Source organism: Aulostomus chinensis, chromosome 13, assembly GCF_037954235.1.
Source record: "Aulostomus chinensis isolate RoL2024-O1b breed Wild chromosome 13, RoL_Achi_v1.0, whole genome shotgun sequence".
Taxonomy (NCBI): domain Eukaryota; kingdom Metazoa; phylum Chordata; class Actinopteri; order Syngnathiformes; family Aulostomidae; genus Aulostomus; species Aulostomus chinensis.
This window is the reverse complement of record NC_141332.1, coordinates 23147804-23175432: the sequence shown is the minus strand read 5'-3', so window position 1 is coordinate 23175432 and position 27629 is coordinate 23147804. Positions and strand designations below refer to the sequence as shown.

General features: G+C 40.7%; 3 protein-coding genes across 4 annotated transcripts; 2 read left to right on the top strand and 1 right to left on the bottom strand.

Annotated features, from left to right (window-relative positions):
* The first annotated feature begins 2796 nt into the window (after positions 1-2796).
* On the top strand, positions 2797-7405 carry tdo2a (tryptophan 2,3-dioxygenase a). Its single transcript, XM_086222149.1, has 12 exons — positions 2797-2920; positions 3040-3145; positions 3279-3369; positions 3778-3848; positions 4385-4512; positions 4669-4855; positions 5001-5108; positions 5225-5336; positions 5435-5492; positions 5925-6004; positions 6202-6292; positions 6564-7405. The coding sequence occupies exons 1-12, from the start codon at positions 2886-2888 to the stop codon at positions 6715-6717; spliced, it is 1221 nt and encodes a 406-aa protein (XP_086078275.1). The 5' UTR covers positions 2797-2885; the 3' UTR covers positions 6718-7405.
* An 88-nt stretch (positions 7406-7493) lies between these two features.
* On the bottom strand, positions 7494-24629 carry ctso (cathepsin O). 2 transcript variants are annotated; one of them, XM_086222152.1, is made up of 9 exons: positions 24532-24629; positions 19409-19650; positions 13194-13299; positions 12810-12934; positions 11498-11665; positions 10888-11009; positions 9239-9402; positions 7870-7962; positions 7494-7747 (listed from the first exon to the last, which is right to left on the bottom strand). In XM_086222152.1, exons 2-9 carry the CDS (start codon positions 19439-19441, stop codon positions 7713-7715), a joined length of 846 nt encoding a protein of 281 aa, XP_086078278.1. In that variant the 5' UTR covers positions 19442-19650; positions 24532-24629; the 3' UTR covers positions 7494-7712. The 2 variants fall into 2 exon arrangements, with proteins under 2 accessions (XP_086078278.1, XP_086078277.1); XM_086222151.1 differs by lacking the exons at positions 19409-19650; positions 24532-24629 and adding an exon at positions 14173-14500.
* Positions 15422-22157, top strand: asb5a (ankyrin repeat and SOCS box containing 5a). The gene is made up of 7 exons (XM_086222153.1): positions 15422-15772; positions 17689-17768; positions 18370-18477; positions 18713-18863; positions 19458-19592; positions 21080-21271; positions 21911-22157. The coding sequence occupies exons 1-7, from the start codon at positions 15568-15570 to the stop codon at positions 22036-22038; spliced, it is 999 nt and encodes a 332-aa protein (XP_086078279.1). The 5' UTR covers positions 15422-15567; the 3' UTR covers positions 22039-22157.
* Positions 24630-27629: the final 3000 nt, after the last annotated feature.

The window sequence follows — 27629 nt, the reverse complement described above, 5'->3', positions numbered from 1 at the left end:
ATATATATATATATATATATACATACATACACACACACACACATATATATGTATGTATGTATATATATATATATGTATATATATATATATATATATATATATATATATATATATATATATATATATACATACACACACACACACATATATATGTATGTATGTATATATATACATACATACAGTGGTGCAGTGGTTAGCACTGTGGCCTCAAAGCAAGAAGGTTCCAGGTTCGAGTCCCAGCGCGGGATCTCTCTGTGTGAGTCTCCATGTTCTCCCTGTGCCTGCGTGGGTTCTCTCCAGGTCCTCCACCTTCCTCCCACCCTCCAAAGACATGCAATTTGGGGACTAGGCTGATTGATTCTCTAAATTAACCATAGGTATGAATGTGAGTGTGAATGGTTGTCTGTCTCTATGTGTTGGCCCTGCGATGGACTGGTGACCTGTCCAGGGTGAACCCCGCCTCTCGCCTGTAGGTGCTGGTATAGGCTCCAGCCCCCCCCCTGCGACCCTTATGAGTAAGGAATAAGCGGAAGACGACGATGGATGGATATATATATACAAATTTATACATATATACAGACACACATATATAATTAGACACACGTACATTTAAAAAAAATTAAACGTAACAGAAACTATAGGACAAATTATTATTTAGTGCCTTACATACAAGACAAGGTGTGGTACTAGTAAACTACACATTCACTACCACATGTAGTTTTGTGTATACTTGTAGTCTTCTTACTCATTGTTTACACTTTTCTGAAAGAAAAAGAGGGAACACAGGAGAGAAACTACTCGAATAGCGAAGGAATACATCGGATTTTTATGAAGTATCTAGATTATCGACATATTTAGCGATATATGGAGATCTGTGTTGCGTAGTGTTGAGAATTGGTTGACTTTAATTTCTTTAGTCATATTTTTTGCTAACAGGAGGTATAGGACACAAGCACATCGTAAAAGGCAAAAATTCTACAATATTAATGTTTTTTTTTTTCATTGAGACACTGTTCTGATAAATAATATTAGTTTAATTGCTCCTTAATAAGAGTAGGACATCCAGCGTGATGTTTGGCTGACACATGACAACATCCCCACGTTTGTGGGTTCAAGGTCAAGTGGAGAGGGGAAACAGCGCACCGGTATTTTACTGGCAGAAAAACAAGCGATATCCCTGTTGTCTTTTAATCAGTGACTCACTCAGACCTTGAAGATTATGTGCAACGACACGTGCTCGCTATCAGCGAGATGGACACGTCTGTTAAAGATTCAACAGTCTCGGCTGATGGGCTCATCTCATCTCAGCCCCCGCCCCCCCCCCCATCTTCACCAGCATCCCATTCATCTGGGCTAAACGAGATGAGGAGCAAAGCTTTTTGGGGGTCTGTCTCTAAGCTCTTCTTGTGCAGTCTGCAGCCTCACAGGCTCGTATCATGTCCCAGTTCAGAAATAGCTGCTTGTTATCATCCCTCTGATCTGCTGAGGACAATCGCACAGGCTGTTGGGACTCCAGTAGAGGAGTCTACAAAGAGCACTGGTGCAAAACAAGGCAGCTAATGATGGTGGGTGGATTCAGAGGCAGTGGATTCTGTGGAGTCTTAATGATGAAACTAGATTAACTCCAGTTCAAAAATAGTTGTTCTGTTGTGGTGTACTTTAGGTAGGAGGCAGGGACAAACCTATACGTCCTTTTAAAACAAATATTTCACATGAACTGTAATGACCAAACTTGCCAAACACAAATGTTCAGCGTTGGATGCTCATCCTCTGTACCGGCCGCGGTATGTTTGATTTGTCCAAGTCACAGGAAGAAATACAAACATCAGCTCCGTGTCACTGAAGAACTATGAACCGTCCACATTTCCAAGCAAAAACCTTGAGACCCGACGTGGTCAGTGTTGTTCCCTGAGGTAAATAAAATATTAACTCATCTGCAAATATTTACAGGTGAGTCCACTGACCTGCAGCGGTGAAGACGACTGTGAGGTTGTGTTCAAGAGGTTAACACGCTGAATAGTGTTTATGCTCTCTAGACACTTAGAAACTGTCAAAAAACTACAAATTACATACATGGCAACACAGTTAATAGTCTATTGAGCTGATGGTGTTTTTAGGAGCTAATGAAGAGAATGACGACAATTATAATAAAAAAAAAAAAACACCTTTATGAAGGGTAAGGTTGAAAAAATTAGTTGTTTTTTTTTTTCACCTGGTTAGAAAAATATGTATTCGTATAGATTGTATCGCATAATTTACTTTCTTTTTCTTTTTCAAAAAAAAACGTGACTTGATCTGCTGCTGCTGAGCTTCAAAACAAATACATGGTGACGCGTGAACCCCTACCTCCCTTGAAATAAAATGCTGACATGACCAAGCTGACTATTTTCTATATTTTCTAGGCAATAAATGGATGTATGAACAGAGAAGCGCTGTGCGTTGAAGACACCCTGTGATCAACAAAGAGAACTTCTCTGCATTTATTAGGGATTATATCAGCTCAAGGATCACAAGCAGCCTTTTTTCTTTTCTTTTTTTTCAAATGTTCTCCAACAAAAGATGTTTAAAATTTATTGATGGGGAACCCCCCCCCCCCCTCCAAAAATATCACATATGTAGTGTTTGTATTTTCTTTCATTTTTATGGTATGGATTGTGTCCTGTGACTGTTCTTTTTACAGGTCATACAAAGTCCAGCAGTTAGTCGTGATTCTTGGTAAACAACAGCTCCGCGGGGCAAATAGAGGCGGGCCGGATGATGACTGTGTCCTCGTGAGTGATTGGATGAGACGAATCTTTAAAAATCTCCATCGTGTTGTAGATAGTTTTAGTAAATATTAGCTGGGAACAAGTGTACATCATCGCTGCTACGGATTTGAACGAATCATGAGCGGATGTCCGTACTTTGAGAAGAAGCATTTGTATGTTTTAAATGATCATTTCACACGAAAATAGGTTGAAACACTTGAAGCATTAAATACGATCCAAGTGAGATGAAATCAAGAAACAAAACTTTAAATATCTTCATTTCATACTGCAGGTTATTTAAGAACAAGCCTCCCAAAACGGAAGATGAGGAAGATGCCTCTCAGGCAGGAGTTAACAAGGCCAGCAAAGGAGGTATCATCTACGGAGACTACCTGGAGGTAGAAAAAAAAACTTTCCTGTCTTTATATGTGGCTTTTTCTTTTTTTTAATGAAAAGGCTGGAATTTATACCTGTCTCTCAGTGTGCCTGTGTGTGTCAACTGGTTCATTTTGTTTCCTTCCTACCCCTCAGCTCGATAAAATAGTGAATGCCCAGGTACTGCAGAGTGAGCTCAAGGGGAATAAGATCCATGATGAGCATCTCTTCATTGTCACCCATCAAGGTAAAGCAAGTTTTTTTGATGGTCAAGTGTTTGTTTTTTTTTCCCTCTGCTCTCACCTGATGTTATACCAAAATAAATCCAGTTTTTAACTTTATTTTGAAAACAGGCAACTAAACATGCTAGAAGTGCAGTTTCACTCGTGATAAACCTTGAACAATGATTCATCTGCCACGTTAACGGGGCAATAATGGGTATCCTTTTCTTTTTTTTCTTTAAAAAAAAAGGTCATTTTTAAATAAGATGTTATTTTTACTTGGATATTTGTAAGCCACGCAGTTACAGGAGAATAATTTTGGGCTGCTTGGAGTGTAACTGGCTGTGACTTCCTTCAGGAGACTTTGTTTACATGTATTATCATCTGGAAGTCATGCTAACATTTGTTGTTTTCTTGGTTTTTTTTTTTTTCAGCCTATGAACTTTGGTTCAAACAGATTTTGTTTGAACTCGACTCGGTGCGAGACATCTTCATCAGTGGACACGTGAGTTACACTTTTGAGGTTACCAGGGATTTTCAGTTGTTTGTGGAAGATAATCATGAGTCGAACACTTTAAACAATTAACCTTATTCATATTGGTAATATTATTAAAATACTTGAGCATTTTGAAGTATTCAGGGTTGAACATGTATTCTGCTATAAAGGCAACTGAAGCCACTGTAGATCCCCTGTACTTATTCAGGGAGGGTTCACCGAGAGGACGTCGGGCTTTTATATGACCTCATTGATCACATTTACACCTGGAGCCGCTCACAACAACCAAAGTCCTGTCTGTTGGCCCCTGAGCACTTAAGCTTAGGGGCCACCTCAGTGGTGATAATGAGGGAGAGGCGAGGGCTGCTTCTTTCCTCACCCACATTTCACCTGCTTGTCTGAGAATTGAACCAAAAGCCATCACGAGTTCACTCCTCCAAAAGGACAGATCTGATTTCCTACAATATTTGTCTTCTTCCTGTTTTAAGAACATGCGAGTGTTGATATGAATAGATATTATATTTTACTTTTTTTTTCTTCTCCAGGTACGTGATGAACGCAACATGCTCAAGGTCAATACTCGGATCCACAGGATCGTTATGATCTTCAGACTGCTCGTCGACCAGTTTGCAGTTTTGGAAACAATGACAGCCTTGGACTTTTTTGACTTTAGGTAAACGTATAAATAACCACACAAGCCTTGAAAATTTTATAAGATGCACTCCTCCGTGGTAGTGCAGTCCTCCAATGTGTACATGAAAGCTTATTTGAGTGTGTGCGTGTGCGTGTGTGTGTGTGTGTGTGTGTGTGTGTGTGTGTGTGTGTGTAGGGAATATCTGTCTCCAGCCTCTGGCTTCCAAAGCCTTCAGTTTCGGCTCTTGGAGAACAAAATCGGGGTCCCAGACAACCTGAGGGTTCCGTACAACAGACGTCACTACAGGGACAACTTCAAGGGCCACGACTCTGAGATGCTGCTGGCCACTGAACAGGAGCCCACGCTCTTAAAACTAGTCGAGGTACTTAAGATTTAACAAAGAATTAATTAGCTATGCTTTTATTTTACTGTATATCTCTTTGCTTACTTTGTTTTGCTGTGGTTGACAGCCTCTTCTGTTGACCTGGGGATATAAATGTGATAAAACCTTGATCTGCTTTTTTAAGGAGTGGCTGGAGAGAACTCCTGGATTGGAAGTGGATGGATTCAATTTCTGGGGAAGGTTGGAAATCAATATATTTGATGGGCTGAATCAGGAGAAGGAGAAAATTGAGGTAAGAGATGACTCTCAGCCTGCAGAACCAAGTTCACGCGCTCTCCCCGGAGGGCAAACTTGACTGACAGAGGCAGCGTTTTTATTTACGTATTTACTCTCTTGTCTTTCTGGAAGACAATGCCGGACTCTGAGGAGAAGGAGGAACTGATGGCTGAGCTGATCAAACAGAAAGAGCTCTTCTCCTCCCTGTTTGATGTAAAACGTCACGACCATCTTCTCAGCAAAGGTAGCTGCTTCCTCTCAATCCATAAATCCCATTAATCCTATTAATCCAATCTCATTTAAATTTTACTTGTAAAATAATAGATTTTTCCTTCTAACAAGGTGAGAGGCGGCTCTCCTACAAGGCTCTACAGGGAGCTCTGATGATCTACTTCTACAGGTACGTGCACCTTTATCCAGCCTTTGTTCTCGACTTTAGTTTGACTGACACAGGACATCCGCCATGTTTGTCTCAGACTCATAGTTAGACCCTTTCACCCGGAGAGCTGCACTTACGTGCTCTTTTACTGTTGACCACTGCTCCATTGGGATATTTGAGGGTTAAACGCGCGACTAAAGGGCAATGAACTGAAAAGAGACACAAGTCGTGTGGTTATGAAACACTTGGGCTCGCTGCGTGCGTGCGTGTCAGTGTTACTGAAGGTAAAGTAACCAGACCTTTAAAACCTGCACACTTAATGACACTCATTACTGAGTCAAGACAACTAGAACTAATAATTAAGTGAATATGATTTTAACCGCATCGCTTATTTTACACCTGATGTAGACGAACAGATTACATACATAAATTCTTGTTTTACCTTTTCTTTAGAGAAGAGCCCAGGTTCCAGGTTCCCTTCCAGCTGCTCACCTCCCTCATGGATATCGATACGCTCATGACTAAATGGAGATGTAAGTAGTGCAGCATCGACATCTACGACGGTGCAGAAAAAAAAAGAGGAAGAAAATTAGACTTGAAATCAATATTTAGTATTTCACCCAAGGGGAGTTTGCAGCAGAATACATCCATGAATCATTTTTACTGACCTTTGTCTCACTTGTGTGTGATAGAGTCATTCCTAACATAAATATTTGTATTTTTACCTCAGACAATCATGTATGCATGGTGCATCGTATGATTGGCAGCAAAGCTGGCACTGGAGGCTCGTCTGGCTACCACTACCTGAGATCTACTGTCAGGTATTGTATATGAGACACTTCAACATACTGACTGTATGCAGTGGAAGTATCAACAACAGTGAGAACTACTGCAGTTAGAGGAAATCCATGCTTATCTAAATGAGCCTGTGATGTGGTCACTTTCATCCCTACTCACACATTGAAAATACTGAAACAGATCTTTGCTCAAGGATTTTAAAGTGCAGTGTTCGTGGGTTGCATCCTTCAAAGTGGTTCCATTTCAAAATGTGAGTTAAATACAGAAGTAAATAAGCTATTTTCTGTCCTCCAGCGATCGCTACAAAGTCTTTGTGGATCTGTTCAACCTGGCGACGTTCCTGGTGCCTCGTCACTGGGTGCCGAAGATGAATCCCAACGTTCACACATTCCTCTACATGGCTGAGTGCTGTGACAGCTCCTACTGCAGCAGCGAAGACTCAGACTGACGGGCATCCTCAACGCCTCCCCTGGCTTCTTCGGTAAAAGTCAGGTGTCGGTTAAAACATTCAAAGAAATATACATTAATATTGACAAAACAAACCATAATTCAGTCTTGGAACTCAGATTGACAACAAGTTCATGTAGTAACCGAGAGGTGTTTTCTTTGAGGGATATTATAGTTGGATATGAAGGTAGAATTTTAAGAGACTGGCAGTGAAAACCACAAATAATTACTGCCAAACAGAGCAGAAAATGACTATTTCATTAGTTTCAGCGCTGACATTCACACATCTCAATTCAATCCTGTGATTCGGTGCACAAACCCTGAATAAATCATACAGCCGAATGTTTTGTCAATAAAACAATGTGTATTCACCGTCACTGACCTGAAAGCAAATGGATCAGCGTGAGAAGTGATCAAACTGCTGGTGATTTTTTATTTTTATTTTTTTTTAAACACACACATCATGTTTAACATCAGCATTCGAGAGATGTCAAGAAGGATTTGTTTCGGACGAAAGCGATGAAATGAAATCACACAAAAACCCATGAATGTCAACTTCTAAAAGAATCGCACGTTTGTGTAAATTCAGAAAATATAACCCAGGAAATGTGTATATAATGTTAATAATGTAGTAAGTTTTGTATTGTTTATATATGTGTTAAATAAATTGTTACATATTTATGCATCAATTGATACAATCTCTGTAGAGATAAATCTACTCTGAGTATTTAATGAAATACACTTTTGTACAGTGCTTGTATTTTAGCAGTTCTGCAGTGTGTGTGTGTGTGTGTGTGTGTGTGTGAGAGAGTGTGTGCGTGTGTGTGTGTTCAGTTAAATCCAACCTTTATCTGCAATGTAAAGTGATTTATTTTATTGTATTGATGCAACATGGTGATATTTCAATGTTTCAATAAAAAATACTTCACAAATAAATGGATGGCTGATTTAAGTTTTCATAGCACAAACAAACGCGGATTAAATAAAAAAACAGGGTCAAAGAAATACGGTTGCCACTGAATCCGCTACACCTGGGAAGAGAGGAGAAAAAGAGAGATGCTATTTTAATCCCTGGGAGGATAGCGAACGCTGCAGCATCCACACATAAAGCTGATATGAACATGGAAGCAGCAATAGGAAGGATCATACTTACCACAAATGTTAGCGCCTGTTTTTATATAAACATAACCCTCATTCCCCCAGGAGGTTCCCCAAGAGTTCTGCACGATCCAGTATGGAATATCCCCTAAAACAGGCAACAAGACTGAATTATTTACAGGGTGAAGGAGCATCAGACGTGTGTGTACTGCAGTGTACTACTACATTAAACTCTTACATAATCACTCAGATCCTTGTGTAAGACCCATAAAGCACAGTGCGTGAAATAATTAATGTTACGACATATAAAATACTGCTGTGTAGACTATTTCAAGCAGTGAGGTTGCTTGACATTCTGACTTCAAGTTCACTTCTCACAGACTGGCGCTGATTTTGATAGATCTGAAGCGCGAAGCTTCCAGAGGTCACCGAGGAGCAAGAGCGATTTTACTTGGAAATCTTACAACGTTACGTCCGAACACAGCGCTGGTTATCGCAAGCCTGGATTCTCTCTGATCGATACGTACTTGCGTAGGGCAATAACGGGATGACAAAATCAACAGGATGAAGATGGTTGTTTTAAGAAAACAGATGCTCATGTTCCAAGGTGAAAGTCACCTCTCCATGTTAAACAAATCTGCCCAAACATCTCATGGGTTCTTCCTGAGCCCATGAACCCCCCCCCCCCCCAACAAGTTTAGTGAAAATCGACCGCACGGTTTTACATAATCCTGCTGACAGTGACATAACGTTGACCTGACCTTCCTGGCAGAGGTAAAAATCAAATTGCAAAAGATTTAAGTGCTTGTGTCATTTTGGGAAACATCTGTGTTCCAACGCCATATTTAAAAGGGCTTGGTATGAACAAAGCTTGGAAAAATAAAGCAGGTGCTCGTTTTTTTTTTTTTTTGTGGCCGTAATTTGAAGCTTCTTCCACGTCAATCGCAGCAAAAGGAATAATTGTTTTTCCAGGCTGATCTGATATTGAAACTCTAAGCTCCTCAACGCTTCAAGATTGACACAGTTTTTTTCGTACATTATCAAACTGATCTTGTACTAAAATGATGATTGAGATTTGACATTTGTGACAATAACACAAACTGAAAACTCTGCACATGTTTTACCTTGTGCTGAAATCTTTTTTTTTTTTTTTTTTTTTAAATGGACGGATGGATAAGATTCACTTCATTAATCCCAAAGCAAATTGCCCTTTGCTAAGCACCTCTTCAGGAGCACGATGACACACACGCCTCTTTTTCAGCAGCGATTATTGATAAACGATGATTACATCATGAAGGATTTCACATGAAAATATTGCCTGCTGCAAATTTCGATACCATTCACATCTCTAAACATGTAGTTGTCGGTCTGAGCAAAATGTTAATACATTTTTCTTATGAATGTTGTGTAACGGCAGAATGTACCTGTGGTGTCGTATCCAATGACGAGGACAGCATGGTTGGACCACTGGCTGGAGCAGTGATGCTGGATGATCCCTCCCAGGTAATCCTGCCAGCTGACGGCATCCACGATAGCAGTCAAAGGACCGCGCTCCACCAGCTGACCCATCATCGCCTCCTCCTGACCGCTGTGCAGGGGAAAGAAAAAAAGAAGAAAGTATGTACTCTGAGTCGTGGGATTGGCCTTGTGATTGAGCTGCTTTTTGAGGCATTATCGTGTGAAGAGAACCGTGAAGTCAGAGGGTTTAAGATGGACTGGGATTAAACGCTGCCAGGTATGGAAGTGACTATGTTTAACAGTAATACATGGCTAAGCTTTGCACCACAATCTCTTCTGATCCAATCAGACTCTTGCACACAACTTCAAATATTTCATCTGTAAAATCTGCCTTCATATTAAAGCACCCTGTTAGTGGTGGATTGAGTCCTTTTCTTGCTGAACTCTTGCTAGCAGCAGTAAAGTTCTTGTTTATGACCTCCTTTAACCTCCATCTTGTATAAAAGCCTAATGCCAGCAGCTTGAGGCACCTCAGTGACTCGGCACTCTGACCTTTGAGAAGGCAGCAGAAGGTCAAAGGTCAAATTTTCATACATGATCACAGGATTAATAAGATGATGAGGTCTACAGGAGCAGTGCAACATGGGCATTTACAACTTGTTGCAACTTTGCTTTACATTGTTGAACATTAAGGATTTATTCATGGATGGTTGTATGAGGTAATCATCCATAGGGTGCAGCTTTCCCCTACAGTAGATGCGGGTCAGTACGTCGTCAGTACAGACCCCTGAGGAACACTTTCACAGCTTTACATTCACCATCAGGCAGCCCTTTATTTTGGCTACAGTTTTCAACCATTGTATTCCTACATGTAGGAAGTGGTCCTGCTGCACATAGTATGACTGTGCAGCAGCACTTTCCGATTCAAACGACAAATCTACCACAAGGAAGGAGCACCTGACTGCAAAAAGTCATAGCATACCAGTAAACACATGTTCTTTTGCTTTCTGTGGCCATTTTTTTGTTTTTCTGGTGACTTAATATTCAACTGTGCAGTGGTAGGATACCAAATGCGGGAGATGCGCTGACAAAAACCTACTGAAAGTAAGACCTGTAAATGACTACCTCATATCACCTGTTTCATGAAAAATCTCCTTTGTTAAAATATAACTTTGCAGTGTCAATATAATCAATATATAGACAGATTTAAATATAAAGATTTTAAAAAGACAAAGAGGTGGTAACATACCCCATCCCTGGGCAATTTGAATCTATAGCACTTTACTAGCGAAAAAAAATCAAAAAGAAAATAATAACAGACATTACATATGCATGAGTGTCAATATTAAAGAGGTCATGATTCACTTTGCTCAAGGTCTCCATTGGGTCTAAATGACTGGTCCAGAGTCAAGAGCCTCTCTGCTGCTGAGAAATGCGACATTGTTGACAGAGTAAACACTGGCCCACCGTCACACAGGGCGAATCCCCCTCCATCTCCTCTGTCCTTGGTACTTGAAAACCACATGAACGTTTCATGTGATTTTATTCAAATATTGCACTGTTAATTTCTAGCCCTTTACTGCATGCAGATAACTTGCAACGATGTGCACCTTACCTGAAGTCATGCGTTGCGAAATTCTTCACAGCTACTCCATCATGTGACAGGGAGAAAAAATGGCACATTCCTGTCTTGGCTTTGTAGGGATACTCAGGCTGTGGCACCAATTTCACTCTGGTCTGGACGGAAAACAGTTGATCTCACTGAGCGTGTTCACTGAATTCAAAATATCCAATCATCATATTCATGAAAGGCACATGCAGCAGTTTCCCAATTTATGCGTGAAAACAGATCTCTCTCATCAGAATACATGACAATGTTAAACCTTTTTAAAACCTAGACTTTCTCCATCTTCAGAGATCCTTAAACAGTATGTTTCTGTGTTCATATGGTACATTTCTTCATCTTTTGATGAATGCAACAAATCTCTAGATGCATGCATGTCTGTAGCTCAGTTGTCTCAACAACAATTCAAAGGATCAATCTCAAACTGTGGCATCGAATGTGTCAGTTGAGTGCTGAGTTTGGGGGTCTAAGGGCCTAGAGTCTGAGATGATGGAGCTTTTTGAAGAAGACTGATCTGACTCTGATACTCAGGCATGTGTGACCCCCTTAAACCACAGGCACTGCACTAGTGTGCTGAAATTATGCTAAAATATCAAACTACCTGTTTTAACCACTCCAGAGCCAGGGTTGGGGACCCTCCGTTGCAGCCTTTATTCTGGTAGGAGCAGTCCAAAACTTGCTGCACACTGAGCTGCTCCAGCTGAGAGCCTTCGATGGCATGGACGGACTGCACGGCACCGACAACACTAAACGCCCAACAACTCCCACACTGCAGAAATGATAGTTAATAAATAAATGAGACAGCGGTAAGAGAAAGTCCTCAAGACACATCCTGAGGAAGGAGAAAGCAACTGCCCCCCCCCCCCCCTTCTACTTGTAGGTCAATGTCTTGCCAAAGGACAAATCAGCAGAACAGGGATTGGTTTTGTAATGCATGGAGGCCTCTGTTCTTATCCCGCCCAGATGCTCCAATCACTGCCGTAATTCATCCTCAAAAACACACCAGAATTACTGAATAAGTACTGACAGATTTTGAAAAATTTGCTCCAAAATGGGGACAGAGTGACTAATTGTTTTCTACTGCCATCTACTGACAGAAACAACTCAGCTGCTCAGTGGTTTCACTAGAGTTGGGCCTGTCAAAGGTATCTGAAAGTATTGAAAGAACCCATAATGAACGTCTGATATAGATCACATAACTTTCTTGATTCCTTTTTTCTTGCGAGACATTTGCTCGGGTTATCTCTCTCTCCAAACACCATTAGACCACGCTCAGCTCGCTTGCTCAACATTCATTCTCATAAATATGATTACAACCTGGGGTCGGTGTTAAAAATCCAATATGGTGCTGCTCAATATGGTTCCATGGCTTAAAAAAAATCAATTCCAGAAAAGAATTAAGTCATTGTTGGACAGGAGAGAAGTATGCGCTTGGTTTACGTGATATTAGTACTATCAGCTCTTCCTTTTTAAAGGATTAAATGCACTTGATATTTTGTCTCTTTGTGCGTCTTATTTTCTTCTATCCAGTGAGCTGCTTGTTGTGGATTCTCACCCGGCCGGTTCACAGACTGAGCAAAGTGGGGTCAGGAAAGGCCTACCTGAATGCAAGAGATTACAAAATATATTTTTGTACTGACAGTGGTTGTGTGTACAGCGTGCCTCTCCTGTAACAACCGTTTTAAAGCGATATCGACCGCGACGGCAACTCAGCTGACCGAGAGATAGAGGGACAAATAGAGCAAAGAGTGAACCTCTGAATGCCCAGCACCCCTGTCCTCTACACCAGCTACACGTGTTTATCATTGTTGGCCTGTGATTTGTCATGTAGCCATACATTCAACCCTAATGTAGAGGCATGGAAGTACAAAACAAAGGATAACGGCAAATTCTCTCTAATTGGAATACTGTACCGCTAGTTGGTTCTGGACCGGTGCCACCACTCCTTTGTCCCTCCAGTCAAATTTGGCTGGAAGCCCCTTTGACTTCGGTCCAGAGAAGGGAGAAGCTCCGTGTGGAATCGTTGACAGGTAGAGATCTGCGGGTAACCGATACAGTTCAAAGTATATGTATACAAAGATGTATATAAACAAATACAGCACAGCAATCCAGGAGGTAAAATGCTACACCCAGAATAGAACAATCCACTTGCCGATGAATGAGAATATTGAAGCAACTTCAGCTGAGAAAAAGTTACTTGGGTGCTCAGTAAAATTCTCGACCTATAAATAAAACAGTACACGGGCTTAAATTAACATGTATAATGTACATATTCACAGTAGGAGACAACATTTCACCTCGGAATTCCTTCTGTGAGAGGCTAGAGAACTGGTTGACGCCGTACTTTGCAGACTGAGGTGATGTGGAAAAGGAGTTCAGGTACGCCTGGCGCTCGGTGACATTCTGGAACGACACAGAAGGGATAATAAATGGTTCACTGCAAAAGGAACTTAATGATGCTTTAACTCATTAAGTCGTTAATGTCCCTTGTTTTTTCACTAGCTGGTGATGGACATTAGGGACACTAACTCAAGTACTTAATTAATGCAAAACTGACACCTCCATTTGACTACACTTGAGAGAGACTCTTCCTTTTACTCCACATTATTATCTCTGTATCATCATCACCATCATCATCATTATTATTATTATTATCTCTTGGCACAAGTGACTTTGCAAAATTTAATTCTGCAACCAAATTATGCTGAGTAAATAAAAAACATCGCACTGTCAGAGATGACGTTGGATCTCATTTGATCAACAGAAATGAGCCACCTACAGTTCACCGCTGCTCTTTATGTTCATGAGTAACATTAATAACCCATGAGGAAAAACTCTTCACTCCTAAACTATTTCAGAAATTATTGGCCGACACTTTCTGTGGCTAAAAATGGACAGGTTGAATAAATATTATCAAAGTAGGAAGCCATGACTCCTCCCTCTGAATCTATCCTTGAATGTCATCCCGTCATTGTCACTTACTATCAATGTTTACCCCCGCAGACCGAGGGTCAGTCGGACCCAGTGAGACTGTGACAACAACCTCTGTGCAAACTGTATTTTTTGCGAACGGCACTTCTGTAGATTTAAGTTTGGTGCAAATCTGACTTTTAATGAAACTAATATACAGCGTGGTTAACTGTTAACACTGTATTTCCTACATCTGCAGGAGTGGGCGTGGTTTCCCTTGCTGGAAACCTCTGCTTGGTAATAGAGGGTAAATATTCCTCAATTTTATTTTTTAAAACGGTGCGAGTCGTTCTGTCTGCTTCTTACCTGAAAACACTCGTAAAAACGAGGAAATTGGCTGCTGTTGGCTTCATACATGCGGAGACACCGCTCTGTAAACGACCCCGGATCGGCTGCAGAGCCGCTCAGCTCGGTCCGGTTCTTATCCGAGCTCAGGTTCTGACTGCACAGACTATAGGCGAGTGTGGAAACAGTTGCTATGACAACTGCGAACAGCTGGAAGTCCCTCATTTAATGGGGAAGGGTCGGTCAATAACATAAAATACAGCTGTGGCTAAAGAAGGAAGTACACAGGTTCAGATGTTCGCGGAAAACGTGAGCGAATACAAGAAGTGGACGTAGCACTCGGGTCTGAGGAGTAACGGCCGGGTTGAAGTGCTTGCATTCTTTGTAACGGCCACCAGGGGGCGACACCACTAGATGCAGAGGGTAATCGTATGAGAAAAGTGAAAAAATCAACCAACTGCTCACTTGATTTTTCCTTTTAATGTGATAATTTCAAATAATTTCAGTGCATTTCATTTCATGAATTATTGCCTCAAAGAATAAAATACAACGGGGTGCCGGTGAGTCCTCTCCAGTATTGTTAACTGTATAAGTTCAAACCATGTAAAGTTCAATCCAAAATATGATTATACAAAAATATATCTTCAACTAACATCATCAACATGAAAAAAACACACACACAAACACACACACATACACAAAATAAAAGTTTAAAAAAAATACAAAAGTTACAATCCATAGAAATAACAGATTTGAGATTAGGTTTTCTCGTTAAAAACACTACTTTGCAAGAACAGACTAACATGAGCATGACTTTTCGGCCTCGCTGCCTAAATTGAACACGGCTGAAAAGTGCTGAGAGCAGGTCACGCTTTGGTCCAGGTTTCATAAAGATCATCCTACCTTGCTGAACTTGTTGCTCAAAAGCGCAAAACATTATTTATTTTCCAAAGCTTTATCCTGCATGCATCCAGGTTAAATGTGGTCTATCGGGCTACAGGTGAAAACGTATGCAGGGATACATTTGGTGCAATACATTAAAATTATCGATGTATTTTAAAAACAATAATTTCAGTCGTTCGTAAGACATCATTTCAAATCTGAAACACAAATACAAAAACTCAAAACTGTGCATAAACTTGCATGCGAGACAATGCAATTTTGTTTCTTATGTATGTGATATGTAGAATTGGATTAGCATGACTTGAAAAGATCCACACCCACACATTGTACAATAACAGCAGTAGCTGCTCCCAGTCCCAGTAGCAGCTGCAGGGAATTTTTTCCAGTCTCTACTTTGTCAGGACAGGCCCAGCACTCAGTGCACTGGACGAAAAGGTAGGCTACTCTTGTGCTTTTTGGAGTGGCATCTGATCCCAACCATTACCCAAGCCCCCGAGTAAGGTGCCGGAGGAAATGTCAGACCCAACGGAGGAACTCACCAACAAGCCCTTCGCGGCTCAGCTGTCCAATGTTTACCTCAGCATCTTGGCTCTCTTCTGCTTCAAGCTCTTTGTTAAGATTTCTCTAAACTTGCTGACGTACTTCTACATCGTCCGTGGGAACCGCAAAGAGGCTGCCAGGATATCAGCAGAGTTTTATGATTACAACCAACAACACGGTGAGTACTCGGACAGAAAGAGATACTTGAAGGGGGTCTTCATTATAACGGGCTGCATCCGTGGAGCCGCTCATATCTTTGTGTTGAATGCAGAGGACAGTACAAACACAACACAGCTGTGTTTACACACAACAAGAAACATGTTGACCTCGGGCACATAAGGTCATAGGTCAAAAATATAATCATGTTTCTATTGCATAAACACATCAACACATTACACCCTTGTGTAGTTTATAATGAAGTATGAATATTGCATAACTAATAAAAAGAGTACAAAGGCCATTAATTGTATTCACATTAATATATATTGTATATATGAATTATAGCCAACTTTTCTCCAATTAGCTTAATAGCTACTTATAAATCCTGAACTGTACATTCAATATTAAATGAAGACACTGTAGGCTGGCAGCTCCTTTTCTCTTATGTATTAATAGAACAGAGTCATGATACCCCCCCAACACACACACACACACACACACACACACACACACACACACACACACACACACACACACACACACTCCTCCCTCCCCTCCCCCACCTACATCCTGCCCTACTTTCCATTCGCAGCTATGCAGTGCACCCTTTCACGCTCAGACAGCAACCAAAACAACACTCCACATTCTCGGGTACAGGCGAGCCGAAGGTCCATTCCGGGGGAAGAGAGACATGACGACAACATAATCTGTAGCTATCATTCAAGGGGATGTTTAATTTAAAGTGGGCCCACTCCATGGAATGCTAATTAGCTGAGCTTAGGGTATTAGTCACGGCCCTGTAGATATGATCCTCCTTGTTCTAAGAAATCTGTTTGATGTGTGTTGCTGGGCCCCGTATTTCAAATTAATGTCAGTCAAGGAAAATAGGATGTCTGAATGAAATAGCATGAATCTAATAGAAAGAATTAGGCCGACTATTATCTCTTATGATCGCTATGGATGAAGATAACAAGGATGTGAACGTGTGGAATGCTCCGGGTGTTATTCTGGACATTGACTCAGGTGTGCTCACTGAGGTTTTTGCCACAGATACATTGATGCATTTATATATAGCATCGAGTCAAATGTTGCCGGACTATAAACAACAGGGTTTCCTATGCAACTCATTTGTATCATGCTGGAAAAGAACCCACTAACCCACCACTAACATCTGGCTTTTGTCTTCAGCGGGACAGAGTACAACTGGGATTCATTCTTGGGTCAAATGACTGCGGTAGTCAGTTCATCAGCTCTGATTAGCAGCGATGGACATATGACACCCAGGTGGTGTTGGAACAGATTTCAGCGATACCATAATTGCGAAATTAAATCCTCACAGTTTCACGGTATCATTATTACATAATCATTATTATGAAATAATAAATGTATGCAAGTCATATTTCCAACTCCAATCAATGTACCAGGAAATTCTGACTATTTTTTGGTTCAGTTTGCACCCCATCTGTGATACAATTGATAACAACCCTTGCTGGAACTTATTAGATGTAATTATGCATGGGCACTTTCAAAATTTGAATAGATGCCAAATTACAGATTATTACAGATTTATGACGTGCACAATTTAACCCATAGTTTTAATCTGCATCCCAAGTCAGTCCTCAAATTAAACCCAAGCTGTCAGATAATGGACACCCCGTCTGTGTGACTGCTGACCTGCTGTCACCCCCTCATAAAGACAACTACTGGTCTATTGTGGCTCTCTGAGGGTTCAAAGGCAAAACCTAATAATAATTAAAAAAAAAAAAACATATTTTACTCAAAATCTGAACAGTTTTCAAAGCCTTGAGTACTCCTCAATAAAATTCAAGCAATTCCAAGGAATTCCAGCACCCGCGGGAGCCCTGAAGAATACAATGGCTAATTGATAATGAACGGTAATTAGAAAGATTCACTAAATACATCCTCCCATTGCAGGATCTTGGGCGGACCGTTCGCCCCTCCATGATGCTGCCAGTCAGGGCCGCCTCCTGGCCCTCAGGACCCTCATTTTGCAGGTGAAGCCAACAGACACCCCCCCCCCCCTCCCCCTCAGGGAGAGTCATGTGCATCCTCTCATCTGTGCACATGGGGCATTTTGTAAATGTCCCATGCGCAGTAAAAATCCTGTCACTGCCTTTGTAGTCTCCGTTTGGATGTTAAGTAGAAGACGATTGTCATTAAAATCATAAGTAATTAACACCATATGGAATTATATGAAATTATCCAGTGGCTAAACCTGTTGTTTTATAAAATTCTTAAAGATTTAAGAACAATTCCGTTCCAGCTGGAAAGCCTTCTATGTACTGTTCTTCGGTCAGACGAGCTGATGGCAAAGCAGTGATATCGCTGCAGTATTAACATGGTGATTTATTAGCTCTTTAGCAGAAATCTTTTGGATCTGTGGTTTAATTAGGAAGCTTATTAATCTCTGTTATTTCAGTATGACTTCACATTATAGTTGCAAATTACTGACAACCATAACTGAGGATGATAGACTTGTTTTATTGATAATCTTTATGAATATCCTTGCAATTCCTGGTATTACCAATACAGGTTGACATATTTGCTCTTTGCCCCTTAAAAAAAATACAACCGTCCCTTTTTTTCTGCCTCTAGGGTCACAATGTGAATGTTCTGACCATCGACCATGTGACACCCCTTCATGAGGCCTGTCTCGGAGACCATGTTGCCTGTGCCAGAGCTCTCATTGATGCAGGAGCAAATGTAAGTTGCTCATTGACCTTGTGACTCTTTAATGTTCCTATGCTACACAGGTCAAATGTAATTTTCATGGCTGAGAAAATCTGGGTGGGGCCAGCAAATGAGAAATGCACTGCTCTCCTTTTAGAGTCACTGCAGAGCTATTAAGTTCCATTCAACTGTCCCCCCAGGCTGTTGCTATTAGTCAACTTCCAGGGTTAAACCAGGCCTAAAAATAACAATAAATACATGTTTACAGGTCAATGCCTCAACAATTGATGGAGCCACCCCACTGTTTAATGCTTGTACGGTAGGGAGCGTGGCATGCACTGAAATTCTTTTGGAAAATGGAGCAAAACCTCAGAGCCTCGTGTACCATCCCTCACCGATCCACGAGGCAACCAGCAAAGGTATAAAATACTGCATTCAGCGTCTTTAACACAATGAATAATACATCCAGCAGGTTCTTAGGTGACGCTTAAAATATATATTTCCCATTTAAACCATCATTTGAGACAAAACATTCTGTTCTTGAAATTTTTCTTGTGCACAAATTTGTTCTCATACATTTGTTTAGCTCTAAATTTAGTCTTACAATCAGGAAGAAAAGCAAGATGGGTATTTGTAACTCCTTGCACCCAACATCTATTGAGCAGTCTTGTAATAAAATCTTTGAAAGTGTAAGAATTTTTCAGGAATTGGTCCTAATACTCCCCCCCCCCCCCCCCCCCCAAAAAAAATGTATTTTTAGCTCACCACATAAAATCAGTCATTTAATATTATGGGCACCGACATGTGATTCTCTACCACTTGAAAGTCACAGTTGACCTCATCCTTCAGCCTGTATTTGTGTCCTTTCTGGTGCTGTAAAACACTTCCTATCTCACCTACACAGTGAAAAAGCGCATTAAGATTAAATCCCAATGTGACCTGTGTGGACAGCTTGGAGAATTACCTCAAATGGTCCCTTACTGATGACTGTCTTCATGCTCCATTTCTTCTAGGTCATTATGGTTGTGTGGAGGTCCTGGTGACTTGGGGGGCAGATGTGGACATGGACATTCCTCATCTGGGCACGGCGCTCTATACAGCCTGCATCTGCCAGGAGCTAGAGTGTGCCAGGAAGCTCCTGAGGGAAGGTCAGTCCCACAGCGATGTGTGTGTGGATATTTACGTCCATCCACACACACATGTGCCCTACATGAACATGCACACATACAAACACATCATCTACAAACACAAGATGAAAATGATTCATACATGCGATTTTAAACCATGTAGAGATACGTGAACAAAGAAACTATTAAAAACATACAGTTGTGAACTGCCAGCACTTCCTTTATGAACCTACGTTACATTATTGGATAGAATATGCCATAACAGGGAAGATATTAATTTTACATATATGCAGATATTTTTGTGTGCTTTCATGTCATGTCATATAACAAGACTCGACTAAAAAAAAAACATCTCCTTTAAAATTTTACTGCTTATTCTATTTCACATGAATACTGGAATGCAAAATTCATATTTTCAAATACCAGATATTATTACGAAACTGGATAATTAAGGGCGGCACGGTGGTGCAGTGGTCAGCACTGTGGCCTCACAGCAAGAAGGTTCCGGGTTCACGCCCCGGCTCGGGCACGGGATCTTTCTGTGTGAGTCTCCATGTTCTCCCTGTTCCTGTGTGGGTTCTCTCTGGTACTCCAGCTTCCTCCCACAGTCCAAAGACATCAAGAGGGGACGAGGCTGATTGATACTCTAATCTATGAATGTGAGTGTGAATGGTTGTCTGTCTATTTGTGTTGGCCCTGCCATGGACTGGTGACCCGTACAGGGTGAACCCCGCCTCTCACCCAAAGGCTGCTGGGATAGACTCCAGCCCACCGCGACCCTTAACAGGATAAGCGATAGAAAATGGATGGATGGATAGAATACTGAGACTGTAAGCCAAGTCTAGTAATATCTGGTATTAATTCAGAGTCACGTGACATGGAAGCTATGAAACTTGCAAGTAAGTATTAATATAAACTCCTAAAAACAGTAAAATGCAATAAAAAGTCAATCCTATGTCAAGTTTCCTAGTTGATTTGGAGACTCTGGGTCATGTGAGAGCAAAGCCTTCTTTCTCATACTGTAGGTGTGGATGTATTTTACATATGGAATATTCTTTGACTGATACTTGCCTTACAAATGCACTCCCGACTGATTTTGAAGAGTGAGTCAAGCTCGGATTGCAAATCACATGTAGCCCACAGCTAATTGAGCATATTTCTGAGCTATTTGTATGCCCATATTGCTTGCTACTTTTGATTGAGCGCACCGAGCTCACATCCACTCTCCCAGGGCTGTTAAAAGTCATTTCTTAGAGAAGTAAGAAGCTGTTGCATGAGGGAGTAGAAGACAAGGCGAGAGAGGCATATTGAGGTTTTTTAACAGTGCAAATTTCTGGGGAAAGGTCATTTATCCCTGTAATGCACATGGCCACTCTCATATTTTTCAGTGGTAGGACAAATGAGTATGCATTCCTTTAACAAATGAAAAAAAAGAAATTGCACATTCTTTACCAGTGCTGATCAAAGAGAATTTCTTATTTCAAGTTGTACTTATATGCCTTGTTCAGGAGCCAATGTGCAAAAGGGCAAATCCCTGGATTCGCCCTTACATGCTGCAGCAGAGAAAGACTCCACAGCAGTGGTGAAGCTGCTGCTGGACTTTGGGGCAGACATTAATGCCAGAAACATGGATTTTCAGAGGCCCGTAGACGTAGCTCCGCCCAGCAGTATAACAGAGGGCTTTCTACTGCTCTATGAAGGTACAAGTTCAATTATAATGGAAGTTAGGCAGAGTTTTTCAGTTGCATGAGTGTTTAAACAACTATGTGTACAACACACATCAAATAGTCTATTCATGTTCAGTTAAAAGATTTGGGGTTCGTGTTTTTTCTGAGTTTGTAGCTTCCAAAAGTAAACCCTGACAAAATTTAGAGGAACACACCAACGTTTTTTTGAGGGAGTCGAGAACAACCGTCTGCTAGTTAGCTTAGTACAGTGAACGGTAGTGGATGGGATGTGTTAGCATACCTTTAGCTTTCAATTGGAAAAAGTTCCTATTTACGCAGTAATTACAGCAGTATAACGACAATAAATGCATTTCATTTATTTACCTGACCTCATTCTTTCCATTGTGTGTGCCTGACATTCATCTAAGAATGGTTAATTGTAAAGGCTTTATTCAGCTCAGATAATGTCATATTTTTCACCCTAATTCAAATGTCTGACTCTGAATTTTAAGATGAATTACATTCGTCAGTCTTTGAAATGATATGATATTATCAGTGTTCTAAAGTTTCTCTTTAAATGAAAATAATATATCTCAATCATTCCTTGGACAATTTATGGTCCAACAAGACTCAACCACATCGCACAGTATTTGATTTTTCTCCTTTTCGTAGCCACGCCGCGACTGCTGAGCCAGCTGTGTCGTCACTGCATCCGGAACTGCGTGGGCCGCGACAGGCTCCACCTCCTCTCCCACCTTCCCCTGCCCAGCAGACTCAGGAGCTACCTGCAGTACCAGTGACAGGGGGAACAACCACCAAACCTCCGACTACTCTTAATGGGACTTACGGAAAAACACCGCCGACAGATCAAGTCCATGGACACATCTTACCTTTAATTAGCTGCTCGTCAACACAGTGCAAAGTCTACTCATCAGTCACAAGCTGTTTCCAGTGAGTGAATGTGGACCTGGATGAATGTTTTGCTTAAAAGCGTTAGCAACGTATGCCTTTGCTGTATAAAACAAAGATGATTTACAAAGTATAATGCATTGCTATTTGCCTTAATAGCTGCACACACGCCAAGGGAAAGTGACACTTGTAGCGCAACTTAACTGCACAATATACTGTATGTTCATGAGTATTCATAGTTTAGAAAATGATTCAATTGACAGCAAATTCCTGACGGAATATTGACAAATTAAAATTTGCTATCAAACCCATTGTTGTGCTGGTGTTTACATTATCTGATGTGACGTGCTGGGGAAGCTTCCAAGATTTAAAAGTTTAACAGAAAGAAGAAGAACAAACTGAATACTGACAAATAGTGAAGGATATAAAAAAAAAAAAACCCTGCATGAAAAGTTTGAAACAGCAAATATGTTTTTTTGTTCCTGTCACAGAGGCAATAACAATTTTAATAACTATTCTTATATGACATTTGGAAATAATTGTATTAATAGAAAAAAGGATAAAATTAAATAATCTAAAACATATATAAATTTATACAACAGAACCTAAATTAAAAGCTGAGATTTTCATTTTCATGTAAAAAAAAAATAAACAAATAAAAAAGATGATGAATGTGATTGTACAATTTTAAGACAGAGTATATGTAAATATGAATAAATACATCATATGATGGAATAACTTCATAGTTTATTTATGTGATAGTGAACAGAAGCCACGAGTAGTGAGGAATTTCCTTCCCCTTCAATATTCAGACTGTTACAACCTCTGGAGGGCAGCAGATCACCACAACTGTGTGGACATGAGACTCATAAAAATGAAGGGGGTTGCCATGGAGACACAAACGACTGTCTCTCATGATCCACAGCATGACAAGAAGTCACACGGTCCACGAGTATATTTTGTGGAAGTTGTGATATGAGTTATGTAATGATGGACACATTTTTGGTTTGTCGACAAAATGTTTTGAAGCCGAGTCTCATCTTTTGAATCGTTGGCACTGGTAGGCAAAATTGTTGGGCCATCAGGTGATGAGAGCTCTGATCGAGCACGTCATCCGTGTTGAGAAGAGACTCGTGTGTTTTCGTGAAATCAAACGTGATGCAACCGTCATTCATTTAAGTGACGGCTCTGATGACAGCTTTAAGTTACACGATTCAGTGGCGAAGACAAGTTGCTTGCTCAGTTATTTAAAACATCATCAAACACACACAGCGCGTCTGTGGCCAGCACCTCGGCTGCGTCTTAAAGATAACTTGGGTTTTGCAATTGTCTCATGGCGTGAGAGGGACTTTCGCTTTGAGGGGGGACATAAATTAATATGTAAATCACTTGAATTGCTCTATAATAGGTCAATAATCAATCATGTTTCCTTTTTTTTCTTTTCTTTTTTTTTTGCTCCAGTGAGGAAAATAAGGTAATATTGCGGCATGTGCAGTAAGCAGTTTGATTATTTTTGAATATCAATTTAATCTTAAAAAAAAAAAAATTCTCAAAAGGTACTGCAATTATCCTGACATGTTCAGAATGTAACTGCATCCACACTGAACTCTCAGTTATTCTTCACGGGGGGGAAAAAAAGGTGCACTAGCAAGGCAGATACTCCCTTAGCTTTTAAAAGGAGAGTAAAGTTCTGTATTGCATTATAATGTCTCTTTTTAAATAGACATGACGTCACTATTTTTCATAACTTATCCAATGTTACAGTTGCTCAACCATCATGATCAAGCTATTCCTCTTCCAATCACTAGATGGGGGTGTTGAGTCGTAGCCAGAACACTGCTGTCATGGTTTTACCCTGGCGTGGGCGTTCCACTGACACAAGAGCAACTCAAAAACTACACCCTGCAAATATTGAATATTCATCTGTTTGTATTTGTTGTTTGCTGCTGAGGTCTCCACCATTGCTGAATATATCTTCCCTCCTGTGTCATCACTGAGCCAACACCAAAAAAAAAAAGACCCTTTTCACAGTTTGAAAAAGTTCGTGGTGCTGTAGCGGTTGGACGAGGTACGAGCCACATTGCTAGATCCTCATTTGACAAGTCAGTCTCACATTAGCATGTTAGGGGGAAACAGTCACTGAAGCATGAAAGCTTTTTCCCTTCAAATTTAATTATTCATAATACATTTTCTCCCCACAATTGGTTGAGTAGCCTTCATCTATTTAAAAAAAAAAAAAAAAAAAAAGAGTCTCGACTTTCAAAAGAGTTGATGACCAAAGGCTGAAGATGCAAGAACATCGTATCTTATGTCATCTGTCATCTAGAATAGCAAAATAAGCTTAAAAAACATATATGATGATGAAAGAAAAGGAAAAGCTTTACCCAAGGAGGGTTGAATCCAGGGCGGATGAACTTAGATACCTGGTGACGTTTCGCCACACATCCAAGCTCAGCTCGTACTGCAGCCCAGCAACTGCAGGTGACAACCTGGATTATTTCATGTCGAGCTCAGACACTCATAATGATCTCTCTGTTGGGATACTTGTATGTTGCGTACATTCATGAGTGGGAAATGTTCCTCAGATCTTGAAGCTCATCTTCCAGAACGAAAAGGCTCATGGTCAAAAAGCGTACAAATATCACACCAACAGATGGCTCTTCCTGAACTTTGAGTCACTGCTTCGATTGAAAGGTCTGAAGGGTCAAATTTATTTGTTGTCATAAATTTGATACCTGCTCAATGCTTGCTGTTGACATAATATATGAAATCTGTGCTGCAGCTGTAATTCATGTACACCATTCACCAAAAGGTCAGCGTAGAGTTTAAACCTGATTGGTTTAATCTCTCATCTGGATTTATAACACATTTCAGAGCTGCAGATGTGACTGATTTGTCCTCTTCAACATCATTTTTTAAAAAATAAAACATAAAATTAAAATAAATTTACGACAGTCTGTAAATGATCTTTCTGCAGCCTGAAAAACTTGTGAATATCTTCTTTTTTTTTTAAAGCAAACTATTTTCTGATGCCAAAGCATCTAAGACTCACTTGGATTGGGATCTCTGCGTTGGTCCAAATCTCCAGGCGCTCGGTGATGCTCACTGTACAGTACAATGGAGTTGTGAAGTTGGTGAAAAACGGATGACAGGACGATAGGAGTTTCTGGCTGACTGCCTGGCTTCTCATGTGGTCTCAGCGCCTGGGTGAGGACATAGAACAATGCTGTAATGATGTCATCTCCAGAGACTGAGCAGGCATTTGGTGAGATATCTGCCATCATGATACCCTTAAACTGCGAGATACTGGGAAACATACATTATATCTGTGACTTAATTTGAAAAAAACATTTTATGGAAACATAAACCATTTTATTAACATTGGCGATTTGAAATTGGAGCCAACAGAGTATTTATAACGTTTGTAATTCATCAAAAACAATATTTCGTTGTGCGTGAAAGCATCTTGTCCTGTTTCCATGGCAGTCAATGGCTGGTAAAGCCTCTTTCCCTTCCTCCCTCGCTAGAGCTGTAAAACCTGACCTCCTTAATCTTTCAGTGTCTTTTGATTTCTCTCAGCTTGACTGGGCGTGAACACACATCAGCACTTAAGAGCAAGCACGCTGTCGCCTGTTGATTTCTGCAAGCCCTGGGAAATGAGCATTGGAATTTGGGTGTTCAAGGCTGAGTCTTGCATTCTACTGCATATGTTTGCTCTGAAAATCCAGATAGGAAAGAAAAACTCAAGGCGATAACAAAAAGAGTTGCAACACAATGTATTTTCTCGATCCCCCAAAACATTGCTAATGCGAATAACCCACCTCACATAAAAAGAGCAGGCCAGGATGATGTTCATATTTATTCTACATCTACACACATTTCCTACTGAACAGTATCTCGGGCTTGGTTGCTATGACAACTAGTGAGCCCATACTGAAGAGAGACCAGAAGACATTAATAAGCTTACTGTGAGCCTCTTTGGCTCCTTCTGTTGGTCATGAGCATAGGCAGTTGCTCTTCCAAGCGTCATATGTACGTCCACACATCCTTGTCAAGTTCACGTTCATCCTCTAAAGAATTTACAGTACATCTAAGTAGAAAACACAAGATAGCACGTGTGATGAGAGCTGACAAAGCTAGAATGCCCTTAGAAAGTGTTTCACCATCTGCTGAGTTTTCCTATCAGAGTCTTGTCAGCCAGAGTCTGAGTGGGAGCTCTAGTGGTGAAGACGAGGGGATGTAGCGGGCGGAGGAGGGTCCACCGCCTTATTGGAGGCACAGATAGGAACTCAACAAGCCAGTGAGGTGATGTGAGGCTTTATAAGCCAAGGCTTCCCCTCCATACAAAAACCCACCCTCACTTACAACAACAAATCTCCCACCACAATTAACAGAGCCAGGATAAGTTTATGTACGTGCATGTCAGATTAAAACCTGGATTTATTTATTCTGTATTCAGGTAATCCAGAGGGCAATCTAATTTACGTATTGTCCAGGCACTTACAATCAAGTAAATGGTATATGAACTGTATTTATGCAGCACCTTTCTACTTCAGTGGCACTCAAAGAGCTTTAAAACATTGTCTCATTCGTAGACACGCTCTCAAAACACTAATGCAGGCTGCCACGCAAGGTGCCAGCCTACTCACTAGCAGCAATTAGGAGTGCAGTATTTTGCTGAAGGCGCTCATTTGGTTACTCGACAGCCACTCACAAAAAAAAGCTTAATTACTTGTCACATTTCTAATTTCCAGCAGATTAAAGCTAACACACTCCTGCCAACTATGTATTTTGTATGGGTTTGATGCTAACAATGTTGCTTAATACTTTTTTTTTTTTTTTAAGATGTTCAGTGAGTGACAACTTAACTATCACACAAGAGAAAAGAGTCTATTTAAAAGACATTAAAAATGTTAACAAGGGACTTTAACTGGGACTGGGACTGAAATATTTTAAGTGTTTTTAAGTGCAACAACAGTCATGAAACCATGCTGAAGAGTAGAAAATACTGAACCTCTAATTGCTCCTGATGGACAACCTCCACCGTGTGTGTGTGTGTGTGTGTGTGTGTGTGTGTGTGTGTGTGTGTGTGCGCACAAATATGAATGAAGGCAATGTGGTAAAGTGCTTTGAGTTTTTTGAAGAGATTGTTCTGCTCAGAGTTGAACATGGAGAATTTTAGAGCAATGAGAGGGGCAGCATGCTTTAAGAGAAACTGGATAAACAAAAGCGAGATCCATGCAGAAAGGAGACCAAGTAGACGAACAATACCAAACATTATGCTCTTTTCCCCCCTCAAAAAACAATTTCTATTTGCTTTTATTGGCTGCGTCTCTTTATGGACAGCTTACCAAATGCAGCATGCAGTGAACAGACTGTTGTTAACAGCTCCAACCGAACATTTTTCCACCTCTAAACTCGTCGCTTAGAAGGCAGATTTTCTGTCCGAGTTAATTGCTTATTCATGAGTTTGCATCCGCGG

Excerpts from the sequence above, each read along its gene's own strand:
- tdo2a (XM_086222149.1), top strand. The coding sequence starts at position 2,886 with ATGAGCGGATGTCCGTACTTTGAGAAGAAGCATTT. Across the intron at positions 2,921-3,039 it reads TACTTTGAGAAGAAGCATTT|GTTATTTAAGAACAAGCCTC; the intron begins GTATGTTTTAAA and ends TTCATACTGCAG. Across the intron at positions 5,337-5,434 it reads CGACCATCTTCTCAGCAAAG|GTGAGAGGCGGCTCTCCTAC; the intron begins GTAGCTGCTTCC and ends CCTTCTAACAAG.
- ctso (XM_086222151.1), bottom strand. The coding sequence starts at position 14,376 with ATGAGGGACTTCCAGCTGTTCGCAGTTGTCATAGCAACTGTTTCCACA. Across the intron at positions 11,666-12,809 it reads CGGTCCAGAACCAACTAGCG|TGTGGGAGTTGTTGGGCGTT; the intron begins GTACAGTATTCC and ends TCATTTCTGCAG. Across the intron at positions 9,403-10,887 it reads TTCGCAACGCATGACTTCAG|CGGTCAGGAGGAGGCGATGA; the intron begins GTAAGGTGCACA and ends TCCCCTGCACAG.
- asb5a (XM_086222153.1), top strand. The coding sequence starts at position 15,568 with ATGTCAGACCCAACGGAGGAACTCACCAACAAGCCCTTCGCGGCTCAG. Across the intron at positions 18,864-19,457 it reads CCACGAGGCAACCAGCAAAG|GTCATTATGGTTGTGTGGAG; the intron begins GTATAAAATACT and ends CATTTCTTCTAG. Across the intron at positions 21,272-21,910 it reads CTTTCTACTGCTCTATGAAG|CCACGCCGCGACTGCTGAGC; the intron begins GTACAAGTTCAA and ends TCCTTTTCGTAG.